The following is an 18,306-nucleotide window of genomic DNA, read 5'->3' on the forward strand; positions in this document are numbered from 1 at the left end:
CGACACACTGGGCTCTCCCTCTGACCGACACACTGGGCTCTCCCTCTGACCGACACACTGGGCCCTCCCTCTGACCGACACACTGGGCTCTCCCTCTGACCGACACACTGGGCTCTCCCTCTGACCGACACACTGGGCTCTCCCTCTGACCGACACACTGGGCTCTCCCTCTGACCGACACACTGGGCTCTCCCACTGACCGACACACTGGGCTCTCCCTCTGACCGACACACTGGGCTCTCCCTCTGACCGACACACTGGCCTCTCCCTCTGACCGACACACTGGGCTCTCCCTCTGACCGACACACTGGGCTCTCCCTCTGACCGACATACTGGGCTTCCCCAACTGACCGACACACTGGGCCCTCCCACTGACCGACACACTGGGCTCTCCCACTGACCGACACACTGGGCTCTCCCTCTGACCGGCACACTGGGCTCTCCCACTGACCCACACACTGGGCTCTCCCTCTGACCGACACACTGGGCCCTCCCACTGAACCACACACTGGGCTCTCCCACTGACCGACATACTGGGCTCTCCCTCTGACCGACACACTGGGCTCTCCCTCTGACCGACACACTGGGCTCTCCCTCTGACCGACACACTGGGCCCTCCCTCTGACCGACACACTGGGCTCTCCCTCTGACCGACACACTGGGCTCTCCCTCTGACCGACACACTGGGCTCTCCCTCTGACCGACACACTGGGCTCTCCCTCTGACCGACACACTGGGCTCTCCCTCTGACCGACACACTGGGCTCTCCCTCTGACCCACACACTGGGCTCTCCCTCTGACCGACACACTGGGCTCTCCCTCTGACCGACATACTGGGCTTCCCCAACTGACCGACACACTGGGCCCTCCCACTGACCGACACACTGGGCTCTCCCACTGACCGACACACTGGGCTCTCCCTCTGACCGACACACTGGGCTCTCCCACTGACCCACACACTGGGCTCTCCCTCTGACCGACACACTGGGCCCTCCCACTGAACCACACACTGGGCTCTCCCACTGACCGACATACTGGGCTCTCCCTCTGACCGACACACTGGGTTCTCCCTCTGACCGACACACTGGGCTCTCCCTCTGACCCACACACTGGGCTCTCCCACTGACCCACACACTGGGTTCTCCCTCTGACCGACACACTGGGCTCTCCTTCTGACCGACACACTGGGCCCTCCCTCTGACCGACACACTGGGCTCTCCCTCTGACCGACACACTGGGCTCTCCCTCTGACCGACACACTGGGCTCTCCCTCTGACCGACACACTGGGCCCTCCCTCTGACCGACACACTGGGCTCTCCCTCTGACCGACACACTGGGCTCTCCCTCTGACCGACACACTGGGCTCTCCCTCTGACCGACACACTGGGCTCTCCCTCTGACCGACACACTGGGCTCTCCCTCTGACCGACACACTGGGCTCTCCCTCTGACCCACACACTGGGCTCTCCCTCTGACCCACACACTGGGCTCTCGCTCTGACCGACACACTGGGCTCTCCCTCTGACCGACACACTGGGCTCTCCCTCTGACCCACGCACTGGGCTCTCCCACTGACCGACACACTGGGCTCTCCCTCTGACCGACACACTGGGCTCTCCCACTGACCCACACACTGGGCTCTCCCTCTGACCGACACACTGGGCCCTCCCACTGAACCACACACTGGGCTCTCCCACTGACCGACATACTGGGCTCTCCCTCTGACCGACACACTGGGTTCTCCCTCTGACCGACACACTGGGCTCTCCCTCTGACCCACACACTGGGCTCTCCCACTGACCCACACACTGGGTTCTCCCTCTGACCGACACACTGGGCTCTCCTTCTGACCGACACACTGGGCCCTCCCTCTGACCGACACACTGGGCTCTCCCTCTGACCGACACACTGGGCTCTCCCTCTGACCGACACACTGGGCTCTCCCTCTGACCGACACACTGGGCTCTCCCTCTGACCGACACACTGGGCTCTCCCTCTGACCGACTCACTGGGCTCTCCCTCTGACCGACACACTGGGCTCTCCCTCTGACCGACACACTGGCCTCTCCCTCTGACCGACACACTGGGCTCTCCCACTGACCGACACACTGGGCTCTCCCTCTGACCGACACACTGGGCTCTCCCTCTGACCGACACACTGGGCTCTCCCTCTGACCGACATACTGGGCTTCCCCAACTGACCGACACACTGGGCCCTCCCACTGACCGACACACTGGGCTCTCCCACTGACCGACACACTGGGCTCTCCCTCTGACCGACACACTGGGCTCTCCCACTGACCCACACACTGGGCTCTCCCTCTGACCGACACACTGGGCCCTCCCACTGAACCACACACTGGGCTCTCCCACTGACCGACATACTGGGCTCTCCCTCTGACCGACACACTGGGTTCTCCCTCTGACCGACACACTGGGCTCTCCCTCTGACCGACACACTGGGCCCTCCCTCTGACCGACACACTGGGCCCTCCCTCTGACCGACACACTGGGCTCTCCCTCTGACAGACACACTGGGCTCTCCCTCTGACCGACACACTGGGCTCTCCCTCTGACCGACACACTGGGCTCTCCCTCTGACCGACACACTGGGCTCTCCCTCTGACCGACACACTGGGCCCTCCCTCTGACCGACACACTGGGCCCTCCCTCTGACCGACACACTGGGCTCTCCCTCTGACCCACACACTGGGCTCTCCCTCTGACCCACACACTGGGCTCTCGCTCTGACCGACACACTGGGCTCTCCCTCTGACCGACACACTGGGCCCTCCCTCTGACCGACACACTGGGCTCTCCCTCTGACCGACACACTGGGCTCTCCCTCTGACCCACACACTGGGCTCTCGCTCTGACCGACACACTGGGCTCTCCCTCTGACCGACACACTGGGCTCTCCCTCTGACCCACGCACTGGGCTCTCCCACTGACCGACACACTGGGCTCTCCCTCTGACCCACACACTGGGCTCTCCCTCTGACCGACACACTGGGCCCTCCCTCTGACCGACACACTGGGCCCTCCCTCTGACCGACACACTGGGCCCTCCCTCTGACCGACACACTGGGCTCTCCCTCTGACCCACACACTGGGCTCTCCCTCTGACCGACACACTGGGCCCCCCCTCTGACCGACACACTGGGCCCTCCCACTTACCGACACACTGGGCCCTCCCTCTGACCGACACACTGGGCTCTCCCTCTGACCGACACACTGGGCTCTCCCTCTGACCGACACACTGGGCTCTCCCTCTGACCGACACACTGGGCTCTCCCTCTGACCGACACACTGGGCTGTCCCACTGACCGACACACTGGGCCCTCCCTCTGACCGACACACTGGGCCCTCCCACTGACCGACACACTGGGCACTCCCTCTGACCGACACACTGGGCTCTCCCTCTGACCGACACACTGGGCTCTCCCTCTGACCGACACACTGGGCTCTCCCTCTGACCGACACACTGGGCTCTCCCTGTTCTATACTTTATTCCTTGACTCGGCTCACTCTACCTACTCCTTTCAAAAGAAATGATGTATGTTCCCGAGGCGTTCCTCTTTTCATTGGGATTGACAAGCCTGCGCATTCCCTAAAGAACAGAGTCCTGTTGGTCTTCTGCTCCCACCCCAGTAGGATTCATCACTGCACTACATTGAAGGAATAAAGGTCTGTCTCTGTTGAGGATAGAGCGCTTCTGACTCCCTGTTGCTATTTAACCCTAAATGTCCTTTCAAGTTACCATTGCTGAGGTCAGGGTCCAAATCTCTCCGTGCGTCACCCAGAGCGCAGTACTCTTACTGATCTCCCACTCACAATAAGTGCCCACTCCTGTGCAGTTATCAGCCAGCGAGGTCACATAAGACAAGCTGCCTGCCATGGTGTGTGGTGGCAATTACTCGAACTCTATCTCACGCCACAGTCCTGGCAGTGTGAGGGATGTTTCCTGTTGCCCTTGGATATTAGTTCTTGTTCCATTTTTATCAGATTTCTACATGTTTCATAATCCTGTTGCATCTGTTTTTGTGCAGCAGTAGTCAGATCTCTCTGGCGCACAGATCGTGAGCCACCTCTGGTATAACCAAGTTTGCGTTTACTGCAGTACAGACCAGCTGGTTTTAGCATGAGTCAGGCAGTGTGTCTGTGGAAGAGCCTCATTCCCCACATGGCCCAGCAGGTAAGGGCACTACTTGGGATGTCACTAAGCCACACAGACCAGATCTCGAGTTCCATTACTGGCCCATGTGGCAGATCTCAACTGCAAGAGTCAGTGAGACATTATCATTGGCGTCAGCACTTTGGGCAATAGGTGAATTAGCCAGTACTGTACCCCAGTGTTATAGTGACAGACCTGTACTGTACCCCAGTGTTATAGTGACAGACCAGTACTGTATCCCAGTGTTATAGTGACAGACCAGTACTGTACCCCAGTGTTAGTGACAGACCAGTACTGTATCCCAGTGTTATAGTGACAGACCAGTACTGTACCCCAGTGTTAGTGACAGACCTGTACTGTACCCCAGTGTTATAGTGACAGACCAGTAATGTACCCCAGTGTTATAGTGACAGACCAGTACTGTACCCCAGTGTTAGTGACAGACCAGTACTGTACCCCAGTGTTAGTGACAGACCAGTACTGTACCCCAGTGTTATAGTGACAGACCAGTACTGTACCCGTGTTATAGTGACAGACCAGTACTGAACCCCAGTGTTAGTGACAGACCAGTACTGTACCCCAGTGTTATAGTGACAGACCAGTACTGTACCCCAGTGTTAGTGACAGACCAGTACTGTACCCCAGTGTTAGTGACAGACTAGTACTGTACCCCAGTGTTAGTGACAGACCAGTACTGTACCCCAGTGTTAGTGACAGACCAGTACTGTACCCCAGTGTTATAGTGACAGACCAGTACTGTACCCCAGTGTTATAGTGACAGACCTGTACTGTACCCCAGTGTTATAGTGACAGACCAGTACTGTACCCCAGTGTTATAGTGACAGACTGGTACTGTACCCCAGTGTTATAGTGACAGACCTGTACTGTACCCCAGTGTTATAATGACAGACCAGTACTGTACCCCAGTGTTATAGTGACAGACCAGTACTGTACCCCAGTGTTAGTGACAGACCAGTACTGTACCCCAGTGTTATAGTGACAGACCAATACTGTGCCCCAGTGTTAGTGACAGACCAGTACTGTACCCCAGTGTTAGTGACAGACCAGTACTGTACCCCAGTGTTAGTGACAGACCAGTACTGTACCCCAGTGTTATAGTGACAGACCTGTACTGTACCCCAGTGTTATAATGACAGACCAGTACTGTACCCCAGTGTTATAGTGACAGACCAGTACTGTACCCCAGTGTTAGTGACAGACCAGTACTGTACCCCAGTGTTATAGTGACAGACCAATACTGTACCCCAGTGTTAGTGACAGACCAGTACTGTACCCCAGTGTTAGTGACAGACCAGTACTGTACCCCAGTGTTAGTGACAGACCAGTACTGTACCCGTGTTATAGTGACAGACCAGTACTGTACCCCAGTGTTATAGTGACAGACCAGTACTGTACCCCAGTGTTATAGTGACAGACCAGTACTGTACCCCAGTGTTACAGTGACAGACCAGTACTGTACCCCAGTGTTATAGTGACAGACCAGTACTGTACCCCAGTGTTAGTGACAGACCTGTACTGTACCCCAGTGTTATACAGTGACGGACGTGTACCCACCATTACTGTACCCCAGTGTTATACAGCGACAGACCTGTTGCATTGCTTAGTTTAAGTTCAGATCCTCTCCAAAGTAATTTGCCGTAACATTGGTTAACTTGGACTTTAGAGGTTCAGTGTAATCTTCCTGTTTCTTTATATGAATGGGTTTGATTTATCACAAGGAAGCTGTTCATCCTCTTGGTTGTATGCGTCCATGGACTTGGAACAGGAAAAGCCCATAGCTGGCTTCACCATGTGCGGTCGAAACATCACATCCTATTTCTTGGTCACAATCGGGCTCCATAAAGTCACTAATGGATGCAGAGTAGCAACAAACACAAAGCCTCTCATCAACACAGAGTTGTGGGAATGGGTGCTGCTGATTGGCACTCCAGCACATCTGTCCTGTTTGATGTAAATGTTAATAAATGGATTGTGTGCGTGTGTGCACTGGTCATTGTTGGTGCTGTGTGCTTAAGGCTGGTTTGAGACACATTGTGAGAACAGGATGCAGGTTCATCGTTTCAGCTAGGGCTCTGAGGTATGGCAAAGGGAATTTAAGAAAAACTAAATGTGTGTGGCGTTACATATCATGTCAGTGCTGTATTCCTCAATGTACAATAACAACAACTTGTATTTATATAGCATCTTTAACATAGTAAAAGGCACTTCACAGGAATGTAAGCAAACTAAATTTGACACGAGATATGAGGACAGGTGACCAAAAGCTTGGTTGAAGGGAAATGTTTTAAGGAGTGTCTTAACGGAGGAGAGAGAGGCGGAGAGGTTTAGGGAGGGAATTCAGAGCTTGGGGCCTTGGCAGCTGAAGGCACGGCCACCAGTGGTGGAGTGATTAAAATCAGGGATAATCAAGAGGCCAGTACTCGATGTCGGACAAGCAGCATGACCAATTCGACAAATGTTACAGAAGTGCCAGGCATGTCTGTTAGGATAGTAGGTTCAAGTACACAGCTGGGAGGATGGGGTACACAGCTGGGACAGACTGGGAGGATGGGGTACACAGCTGGGACAGACTGGGAGGATGGGGTACACAGCTGGGAGGAGAGAGTACAAGGCCGGGCCGGCTTGGAGGGCAGAGTACTTGGCAGGCACAGATGCTGATAAACTAGAATATGAAATCTCATATTCTGAGGATTTCCAGCATTTTACACTATACTCGTTCCCTGCTCCTTCCTAACCTATCTAAACAAATAACCTCGCCTCACTGACAAAGCCTTCTCTGAACCTTCTCCAGGGCATCCACTGCTGTGAGGCATAAAGTCCGTTGTGGACATGAATCGAGCATTGTACAGTGTGTAGGGGAAGCGGGTGCAATGGAAAACTAACAGTATTGACATTCGCTCAGGAATTTGGACTGAATTTTTTGTCCACTTGTACTGATATTGTGGCATTTACCGTGGATAGTCATCTAATCATACAACAGAGGAGGCCATTCAGCCTGTCGGGCCTGTGCTGGCTCTTTGAAGTGAGTGTTGTACTGAAAGTGAGAGATTTTGGGAGAGTTTCAGAAACCAGCAAAGGTTGACCAAAAAATTGATGAAAAGGGAAAAAATAGAATGAGAGAAAACTAGCAAGAAATAAAGAAGCAGATTGTAAGAGTTTCTACAAGTATATAAAAAGGAAAAGAGTAGCAAAAGTAAACGTTGGTCCCTTAGAGGCTGAGACAGGAGAAATTATAATGGGGAATAAGGAAATGGCAGAAATGTTAAACTAATATTTTGTATCTGTCTTCACAGTAGAAGACACAAAAAGCAAACCGAAAATGGTTGGGAACCAAGGGTCTAATGAGGGCGAGGAACTTAACGTAATTAATACAAGTAGAGAAATGTACTAGAGAAACTAATGGGACTAAAAGCCGACAAATCCCCTGGACCTGACGGCCTACATCCTAGGGTTCTAAAAGAGGTGGCTGAAGAGATAGTGGATGCATTGGTTTTGATCTTCCAAAATTCCCTAGATTCTAGAATGATCCCAGTGGATTGGAAGGTCGCAAATGTAACACCGCTATTCAAGAAAGGAGGGAGAGAAAAAACAGGGAACTACAGGCCAGTTAGCCTGACATCAGCCGTCGGGGAAATGCTGGAATCCATTGTTAAGGTCTCAAGTCACTTAGAAAATCATAAAACCATGTTGACTCTGCCTATTCATGTTAGGAACAGGAAATCGTGTTTGACAAATTTATTGAGTTTTTTGAGGATGTAACTAGCAGGGTAGATAAAGGGGAAGCAGTGGATGTAGTATATTTTGATTTCCAAAAGGCATTCGATAAGGTGCCACATAAAAGATTATTACACAAGATTAGGGCTCCTGGGTTGGGGTAATATAGTAGCATGGATAGAGGATTGGTCAACGGACAGAAAACAGAGAGTAGGGATAAACGGATCTTTTTCAGGTTGGCAGGCTGTAACTAGTGGGGTGCCGCAAGGATCAGTGTTGGGGCCTCAGCTATTTACAATCAATATTAATGACCCAGATGAAGGGACCGAGTGTAATGTATCCAAGTTTGCTGATGATACAAAGCTAGGTGGGACAGTAAGCTGTGAGGAGAACACAGAGTCTGCAAAGGGATATAGATAGACTGAGTGAGTGGGCAGTAAGGTGGCAGATGGAGTATAATGTGGGGAAATGTGAGGTGATTCACTTTGGTAGGAAGAATAGAAAAACAGAATATTTTTTAAATGGTGAGAAACTTTCCAATGTTGGTGTTCAGAGAGATTTGGGTGTCCTCGTGCAAGAAACACAGAAAGCTAGTGTGCAGGGACAGCAAGCAATAAGGAAGGCAAATGGCATGTTGGCGTTTATTGCAAGGGGGTTGGAGTATAAGAGTGAGGAAGTCTTGCTCCAATTGTACAGGGCCTTGGTGAGACCACACCTGGAGTACTGGGCACAGTTCTGGTCTCCTTATCTAAGGAAGGATATACTTGCCTTGGAGGCGGTGCAACGAAGGTTCACTAGATTGATTCCTGGGATGAGAGGGCTGGCCTATGAGGAGAGATTGTGTAGAATGGGCCGATACTCTCTGGAGTTTAGAAGAATGAGAGGTGATCTCATTGAAACATACAAGATTCTGAGGGGGATTGACAGTGTAGATGCTGAGAGGTTGTTTCCCCTGGCTGGAGTGTCTAGAACTAGGGGGCACAGTCTCAGGATAAGGGGTCGGCCATTTGAGACTGAGATGAGGAGGAATTTCTTCACTCAGAAGGTTGTGAATCTTTGGAATTCTCTGCCCCAGAGGGCTGTGAATGCTGAGTCGTTGAGTATATTCAAGGCTGAGATCGATAGATTTTTGGACTCTAGGGGAATCAAGGGATATGGAGATCGGGCGGGAAAGTGGAGTTGAGGTCAATGATCAGCCATGATCTTATTGAATGGCGGAGCAGGCTCGAGGGGCTGTATGGCCGACTCCTCCTATTTCTTATGTTAATACTGGTTCATGAAACTGAATCTATGTATATTTCACTGGCAGGGCAGGACTGGGCACTCTCGCTGCCATTAATCTGTAATCTAGTTATGGTGCCTCATTTGCCAACACTGCTGGACAGTGTAGAACTGAGCTATACAAACCAAGAACATCTCGGCTTACATCCCAGTCACTGTGGAGTTACCTAATCTCAGCCGTGGCAGTAGTCGCAGGGCTGCTCGGCCAGGGTAGAGCAGCTCCTGCTGGTACGTGCCTGTGTGTGGGCATTGGGTGAGGATCGGGCAGGATCAGATGTGGTGGCCCCCATGGTTGAACGGCCCGCTCACCGTTTCTGTCCAGAAATAATCATTTTTGGCAGTTAACAAAATGTGCAAGTTCCAAAAGACATTCAGCACTCAAAAGGGTTAATCTGCGCCGTTTCATTTCAGTGATGTGTGTCAGTGGTGAAACACTTGCTTTGGGTTTTTTATTATTGCACTTCACTGCTGTTGCGACTAGTTTACTTGGGGCAATGTACAGGAAACCACCTGGAGACCACGGGACTTTACCACAGCAGGAGAGAGAGGGAAAAAATGGGGGAGGTAAAGAAAGATGCACGGCTCGTACATCTGCTGAACTGTTAGAATAACTTATCCAAAAGCAAAATACTACGTATGCTGGAAATCTGAAATAAAAACAGAAAATGCTGGAAATACTCAGCAGGTCAGGCAGCATCTGTGGAGAGAGAAACAGTAGTTAGTACCTGTACTGTATACCTTACGATAGCAAAATACTGCGGATGCTGGAAATCTGGCCTGCTGAGTATTTCCAGCATTTTCTGTTGTTATTTCAGTTAGTATACCTTGTTCCCTTGAAGCCCAAGTTGCTTGTCTTCATTCGCACCTGTTGTTTTCGAGTGTGACCTATTAGTTTTGGTTCTAACTTTCTCTGTCCCTTGTGTAGGGCCAAGATGGGCTTCGTGGAACCTGGGAGTGTTTGTGTGCATTCGCTGTGCTGGTATTCACAGAAACCTTGGAGTTCACATCTCCAAGGTGAAGTCAGTCAATCTGGACCAGTGGACACCAGAACAGATACAGGTACTGCACGCATTGTGTGTGGAGTGGGAAGAAGAGTGTGAGTGGTGAGGGGTGGTTTGTGTGTGTGGGTGGGCGTGGGAGGGGGGCAGTAACTCTCACTTGGCTCAGTGATCACACTCTCGCTCAGTCGGAAGGCTGTAGCTTTGAGCCCCATTCCGGGACTGGAGCACAATCTGGGTGGGCACTTGAGTACAGTGCTGAGAGAGTGGCGAACCGTTGTGGGTGCTGTTTCTTGAAACTGAGACCATGTTCAGTAAAAAAGATCCCACGGCACTAAAAGAAGAGCAGGGGCTTTCTCCCAAAGGCCTGGGTCAACATTTAAGTCTGAGCCAGTGTCACTGAAGCAAATTATCTGGTCAATGAAAGAATGCTTCTCTTCTGTTGACCTACATAAATTAGCTTTTAAATAATAAATGAGGACAGAAATTTGTGTTAATTTATGTCTGTTAGATCCGTGCGTTAATGGAGACACGGAATGCAGGAGTTGATTTAACAAGTGTTTACTGAACAAAGTCTGGAGGTGAACTAACAACACAAGACGCTACACAGGCTTATATACCCGAGTGGTCACTACTGGTACCACAGTATACAGGGGCTTCAAAAACATAGTTCCTCTTAAAGGTACATACACTACAATTCCTCCCCTTTTAAATAAATAGTACATAACATTTTAAGTAATCATTAAATAACATTTTTACAAGAACAATAATATACACATTTACTGAAGTTAATCAATTACAAATTCAGTCTCTCTGGAGGCTTCCTGACTCGGTCTGGATAACGCCTCGGTGGTGTAGTAGGTTCTTTTGGCAAGGTCGATTTGGCTTCAATTCTAGTGTCGGGTTCATCTGGTTCCAGTATCACCGGATCGGAGGTAGATACTATGGGTATCTCTGCTTCATCACTAGGCGTATAGAGTTGTGGTGTAGGTTGTCCTTTTTCGGATGAGACTATGATCTGGTCAGCATGGCGCCTTATTATGCTTTCTCCAATGTCCACGGTATACATCAGCGGTCCTAGTCGTGTGCAAATAGTTCCAGGCTGCCATTTCTCGGTATGGTAGTCCCGGGCCAAAACTGGTTGATCTATCTGGAAGGTTCTAGTTGGCTTTTCATTCATGCTTTGAAATTGCCGGTTCTCTACATCCCTTCTGACATTTGGCTTGACCAAATCCAGCCGGCATCTTAGTCTTCTATTGAAAAACATCATGGCGGGGTTTGGTTTGTAACCACATGTGTTGCATTCCTGTACGCAAACAAGAAGTTATCTACCTTATGTTGTAGATTTATGTCTTCATTACCCATAGCCTTTATGGCCTTCTTGAAGGTCTGGACAAACCTTTCAGCCAATCCATTGGTGGTGGGATGGTATGGGGCGGACGTGTAGTGCTTAACCCCATTGTTTTTTAAGAACTTCCTGAATTCTTCGGATACAAATTGCGGTCCATTATCAGAACAGATCTGTTCAGGCAGCCAATTCCTGGCGAATATGGTCCTTAATACTGTGATGGTTTTTTCCGTGGTGGTGGAGGACATCTTTATTACCTCCGGCCACTTGGAGTGTGCATCCACCGCGATTAAGAACATTGAGTCCATAAATGGACCAGCAAAGTCGATATGTACCCTTTGCCAGGGAGATGAGGGCCACTCCCATGGATGTGGTGGGGCGTTTTGGACCTTCTGGCATCCTAGACAGCTCTTGGTCATTTCTTCGATGTCTCCATCGATACCTGGCCACCACACAAACGCTCTGGCTAAGTTCTTCATTTTCACTCCACCCAGATGCCCCTCGTGAAGCTCCTTTAGCACTCTATCCTTGAGTTTGGGTGGAATCACCACTCTGGATCCACACATCAAGGTTCCTCGGCACACTGACAGCTGTTTTCTTTGCGAGAATGCTGGCAACAGTGGTTCGCCATGTGCTGGCCATCCCTTCACCGTTAAATCGTAGACTCGTGAGAGAGTCGGGTCATTTCGCGTTTCCTTTTCAATGGTAGAATTTGTCACTGGTAGACATTCCACTATGGTCGAGTGGAATATCTCCACTGGGTCCACTGTAGGCGCCTCTTCCACCGTTGGCAACGGTAGGCGTGATAAACCGTCAGCATTCCCATGCTGTTTTGTTCCTTTGTACTCTATGTCATATTGGTGTGCCCCTAGGAAAAGGGACCACCTCTGTAGCCTTTGCGCTGTCATAATGGGAACGCCCTTTTTAGGGTTGAATATGGAGACGAGGGGTTGATGGTCAGTCAACAAGGTAAACTTTTGTCCGTGTAGGTAATGGTTAAATTTCTTCACCCCCCACACCAGGCTGAGTGCTTCCCTGTCGATCTGGGCATAGTTACGCTCAGCTGAGTTCAATGAGCGTGACGCAAAAGCTATTGGCCGCTCCGAGCCATCAGGGAATCTATGCGATAATACCGCTCCCACGCCGTAAGGGGATGCATCGCACGCCAGTCTGATTGGCAGTGATGGGTTGTAATGAGCCAACACTTCCCTGGACGTGATCAAGCCTTTGCATTTATGGAAGGCACGTTTACAGTCTTCGCTCCATTTCCAAATTACTCCCGTTTGTAGCAGTGCGTTAAGAGGGTGCAGAACCGTCGACAGGTTTGGTAAAAATTTATGATAGTAATTTACTGTGGTAAACCTTTTCATTACTTTCCTAATTCATCGCCTTTTATGGAGTAATTGATAAGCGTATCAATTTTATTAACTCAAAGTAAAATGTCCGGAACTGAGCAGCAACAACAGCAGGCGTTACTGCGAGCCCTCAGACCAGCAGGTGTTGCTGCGAGCCCTCAGACCAGCAGGCGTTACTGCGACCCTCAGACCAGCAGGCGTTACTGCGACCCTCAGACCAGCAGGCGTTGCTGCGAGCCCTCAGACCAGCAGGCGTTGCTGCGAGCCCTCAGACCAGCAGGCGTTGCTGCGAGCCCTCAGACCAGCAGGCGTTGCTGCGAGCCCTCAGACCAGCAGGCGTTGCTGCGAGCCCTCAGACCAGCAGGCGTTACTGCGAGCCCTCAGACCAGCAGGTGTTGCTGCGAGCCCTCAGACCAGCAGGTGTTGCTGCGACCCTCAGACCAGCAGGTGTTGCTGCGAGCCCTCAGACCAGCAGGCGTTGCTGCGAGCCCTCAGACCAGCAGGTGTTGCTGCGAGCCCTCAGACCAGCAGGCGTTGCTGCGAGCCCTCAGACCAGCAGGCGTTGCTGCGACCCTCAGACCAGCAGGCGTTGCTGCGAGCCCTCAGACCAGCAGGCGTTGCTGCGAGCCCTCAGACCAGCAGGCGTTGCTGCGAGCCCTCAGACCAGCAGGCGTTGCTGCGAGCCCTCAGACCAGCAGGCGTTGCTGCGAGCCCTCAGACCAGCAGGCGTTGCTGCGAGCCCTCAGACCAGCATGTCTGGACCCCGACCCTCAAGCGGCGGGTTCATCTACCAATTTCGAACACTGGCTGAGCTGCTTTGAATCCTTCCTAGAAGCCTCCGCCGTGACATCAGAGGAGAACAAATTAAAAGTTCTGACCGCCCAGGTGAGCCCTCAAGTATATACACTCATCCGGGACGCTACTACGTACACGGCGGCTCTCGACCTGCTAAAAGGACAATACAAGCGCCCAGTGAATACAATTTACGCCAGACACCTCCTGGGATCCCGCAGGCAGCAACCGGGGGAATCGGTAGAGACATTTTTACGGGCGTTACAGACACTCTGCAGGGACTGCGACTGTAAAGCCGTAACGGCTGCGGCGCACGCGGAGGTACTAATCTGTGATGCCTTCGTTAAGGGCCTCCAGTCCGACTACTCCCGGCAGAGACTGCTCGAAAGCAAGGAGCTCGACCTGAAGACGGCCGTAGCCCTCGTGCTCTCACTAGATGCGGCCCACTGAAACCTCGAAGCATACTCACGTAATGGTGCCGCGCCATGGCCATCGCGACCTTGGGACATGGGACCGCCGCCCCCGGTACCAACTACTGCAGCGATGTCCCGAAATCAACTGGGACCGCCGCCCCCGGTACCAACTACTGCAACGATGTCCCGTAACCAGGCCCAAAAATGCTACTTCTGTGGCCAGTTAAAACACCCTAGAGCGCGCTGCCCGGCGAAGACTGCTACCTGCTCTGGCTGCGGGAAGAAATGCCATTACGCCAACGCCTGCAGAGGGAAACCCGCGAACGCCAGCAGCGCCGCGTCTGAACCGTGGGGGCAGCCATCTTCTTCGCCTTTTTGTGCACCTCCGGCCGCATGGGGATCGGAATCATGGCCGCCGCCATTTTGCCCGCCGCACTCAACCGCCATTTTGTCTCCGGACTCGACCACCGTCTCGTCTGACGACCATATCGGCTCACTCAGCCATACACTGGCCTCCGTTACGCTGGATCAAGCTCTCCCTCATCATCTGTCCAGGTCCATGATGGACATTACGGTAAACGGCCGCGCCACTACTTGCCTGTTTGACAGCGGGAGCACGGAGAGTTTTATTCACCCCGACACGGTGCATAGCCACTCCCTCACGGTCCTGCCAACGCGCCATCGGATTTCTATGGCGTCCAAGTCCCATTTAGCGGACGTCGGCGGCTACTGTGTGGTGACCCTTTTGGTTAGGGGCACCGAATATAAAAATTTTAAACTTCTTGTCCTGCCCCGTCTTTGCGCTGCCGTTCTGCTAGGGTTGGATTTTCAGTGCCACCTCAAAAGTGTCACATTGGCATACGGTGGACCCCTCCCCCCACTCACAGTCTGCAACCAACAGTTTTTAAATCACCCGCCGCGCACCACTTGCAGTCTTTCCACACTCAAAGTCCCCCCCCCCTCCCCTGTTCGCTAACCTCACCCGCGACTGTAAACCCATCGCTACCAAGAGCAGGCGGTACAGCGCCGGGGACAGAGCTTTTATTAGCGCTGAGGTGGCGCGGCTCCTGAAGGAGGGCATTATCGAAGGGAGCACCAGCCCCTGGCGAGCCCAGGTTGTAGTCGTTAAGACCGCCGATAAACGCCGCCTGGTCATTGACTACAGCCAAACCATAAACCGGTACACCCAGCTGGACGCATACCCCCTTCCCCGCATATCTGATATGGTCAATCAGATTGCGCAATACAAGGTATTCTCCGCCATTGACAAGTCAGCATACCACCAACTCCCTATCCGCCATGAGGACCGCCAGTATACTGCCTTCGAGGCAAACGGCCGCCTCTACCACTTTCTTAGGGTTCCTTTCGGCGTCACCAACGGGGTTTCGGTCTTCCAAAGGGAGATGGACCGGATGGTCGACCAGAACGCGCTGCAGGCCACCTTTCCCTATCTGGATAACGTCACCATCTGCGGCCACGACCAGCAGGACCATGACGTTAATCTAGCGAAATTCCTCCGTACGGCCCAGCGGCTGAATCTAACATACAATAAGAGAAATGTATGTTTCGCACCAAGCGCCTTGCCATCCTCGGCTGCGTAGTGGAGAACAGAGTCATTGGGCCCGACCCCGACAGAATGCACCCCCTTATGGAGCTCCCCCTCCCCCACTGCCAAAAAGCACTGAAGAGATGCCTGGGGTTTTTCTCTTACTACGCTCAGTGGGTGCCCAACTATGCAGACAAAGCCAGACCCCTCATCAAGTCCACCTCCTTCCCCCTGACATCAGAGGCGGGTGCAGCCTTCACTCTTATCAAGAGTGATATTGCGAAGGCCACAATGCACGCAGTGGATGAGTCCATCCCTTTCCAAGTGGAGAGCGATGCGTCCGACTTCGCCCTAGCTGCAACCCTTAACCAGGCGGGGAGACCCGTGGCCTTTTTCTCAAGGACCCTCCAGGGCCCCGAGATTCGACACTCCTCTGTCGAAAAGGAGGCCCAGGCTATTGTGGAAGCGGTGCGACACTGGAGGCATTACCTGGCCGGAAAACGATTTACCCTTCTCACTGACCAGCGTTCAGTTACTTTTATGTTCAATAATAAGCAGAGGGGCAAAATCAAGAACGACAAGATCTTGAGGTGGAGAATTGAACTCTCCACCTACAATTACGATATCTTGTACCGGCCCGGGAAACTCAATGAGCCCCCAGATTCTCTATCACGAGGTACGTGCGCCAACGCGCAAGTTGATAGACTGCGGACCCTCCACAATGACCTCTGCCACCCCGGGGTCACCAGATTCTGCCACTTCATTAAGTCCCGCAACCTGCCCTACTCCGTCGAGGAGGTCAGGACTATGACCAGGAACTGCCAAATCTGTGCCGAATGCAAGCCGCATTTTTATAGGCCAGACAGAGCAAGCCTGATCAAGGCCACTCGCCCCTTCGAGCGCTTGAGCATCGACTTTAAGGGGCCCCTCCCTTCCTCTGACCGCAATGTGTACTTCCTCAACATTGTTGATGAGTATTCCCGTTTCCCGTTCGCCATCCCTTGCCCAGACATGACCAGTACCACGGTCATCAAATGTCTGAATGACCTCTTCGCCTTGTTCGGGTTCCCTAGCTATATACATAGTGACCGGGGCTCATCCTTCATGAGCGACGAACTTCGTCAGTACCTGCTCGCGAGAGGTATTGCTACGAGCAGGACCACCAGCTACAACCCCCGGGGGAACGCTCAGGTGGAAAGAGAGAACGCAACGGTTTGGAAGGCCGTCCTCTTAGCCTTAAAATCTAAGGGCCTTCCGACCTCTCGCTGGCAGGAGGCCCTCCCTGCGGCGCTCCACTCCATCCGGTCACTGCTTTGTACTGCCACTAATGCCACCCCTCATGAGCAAATGTTCGTTTTCCCCAGGAAGTCCACATCGGGAACCTCGCTACCGACATGGCTGACTTCTCCTGGGCCCGTCCTACTGCGGAGGCACGTGAGGACCCATAAAACGGACCCCCTGGTCGAGAGGGTGAACCTCCTACACGCCAACCCCCAGTGTGCCTACGTGGCATACCCAGACGGGCGGGAGGACACGGTCTCCATACGAGACCTCGCACCCTCGGGCGCCCCTGAACCACCACCGTTATTATCCACCACTTCTCCCAACCCAACCCCTGTAGACGGCATGCCGGAGCCACAGGACCCTTCGTCGACCACTCAGACACCAGATTCGACGTTGGATACTGCAGCACCGCCGCCGCTGCTACGACGATCAGGACGGCATACAAGGCCCCCGATAGACTTACCTACACGAACTCTTCGTACACTTCACCCCGCCGGACTCAATTTTAAACAAGGGGTGAATGTGGTAAACCTTTTCATTACTTTCCTAATTCATCGCCTTTTATGGTGTAATTGATAAGCGTATCATTTACTAATCCCAGGAACGACCTTAATTGTGAGACATTTTCAGGCGCTGGGGCCTTTACGACCGCTTCAATTTTTTCAGGTGACTTGTGCAACCCTTCTTCGTTAATGACATGGCCACAATATGATATTTGTTTCTGGAAAAATTCGCATTTGGGGCGATTTGCTCGTAGGCCCCGTTCTCTCAGCCTCGTGAGCACCTGCTCCAAGTTGGCAAGGTGCTCGTTGTCGTTTTCTCCTGTTACAAGGATGTCGTCTAGGTAGTATTGAGTCCCCGGAATCCCTTGCAGGACTTGCTCCATAGCTCTTTGCCAGATAGCCGGAGCTGATGCCACTCCGAAAACCAGTCGATTGTACTGGTACAGGCCTTTGTGTTTATCGTGAGATACTTTTTAGAGGCCTCCTCAACCTCCATCTGTAGATATGCCTGTGCTAAGTCAATTTTGGTGAAACGTTTCCCTCCGGATAGTGAGGCGAAAATATCTTCTATCCTCGGAAGAGGATACTGTACTCACAGAATCACAGAAACCCCACAGTGCAGATAGAGGCCATTTCGGCCCATCGAGCCTGCACCGACACATATCCCACGCGATTCCCCGTAACCCCTACACCAACACATATCCCACCCTATCCCTGTAACCCCTGTAACCCCACTGTGTGAAGAACCGGGTTTACAGTCACCTTGAAGTCCCCACAGATGCGAACTTTTCTCTGTTCTTCAGATTTATCATTATTCAACGTTTTCTTCATGACCGGGACGATGGGTGTTGCCCACTCGCTCCAATCTACCTTGGA

At 52.4% G+C, this 18,306-nt stretch overlaps 1 protein-coding gene across 3 annotated transcripts in view; it reads left to right on the forward strand.

Moving 5' to 3' along the window:
• LOC147103033 (stromal membrane-associated protein 2-like) overlaps positions 1-18,306 on the forward strand; it is an 89,615-nt gene that overhangs the window by 38,420 nt on the left and 32,889 nt on the right. For all 3 annotated transcript variants that reach the window (XR_015072886.1, XM_085962299.1, XM_085962300.1), the window contains exon 2: positions 10,117-10,250. Coding sequence is in view for 2 of the 3 variants with exons in the window: in XM_085962299.1 (XP_085818425.1) it covers positions 10,117-10,250 (134 nt within the window). In the remaining variant the exon portion in view is untranslated. The remainder of the gene's footprint in view (positions 1-10,116; positions 10,251-18,306) is intronic.

This window comes from Somniosus microcephalus, chromosome 20 (assembly GCF_052327205.1).
Source record: "Somniosus microcephalus isolate GS21.2 chromosome 20, FLI_Smic_1.0, whole genome shotgun sequence".
NCBI classification, from domain to species: Eukaryota; Metazoa; Chordata; class Chondrichthyes; order Squaliformes; family Somniosidae; genus Somniosus; species Somniosus microcephalus.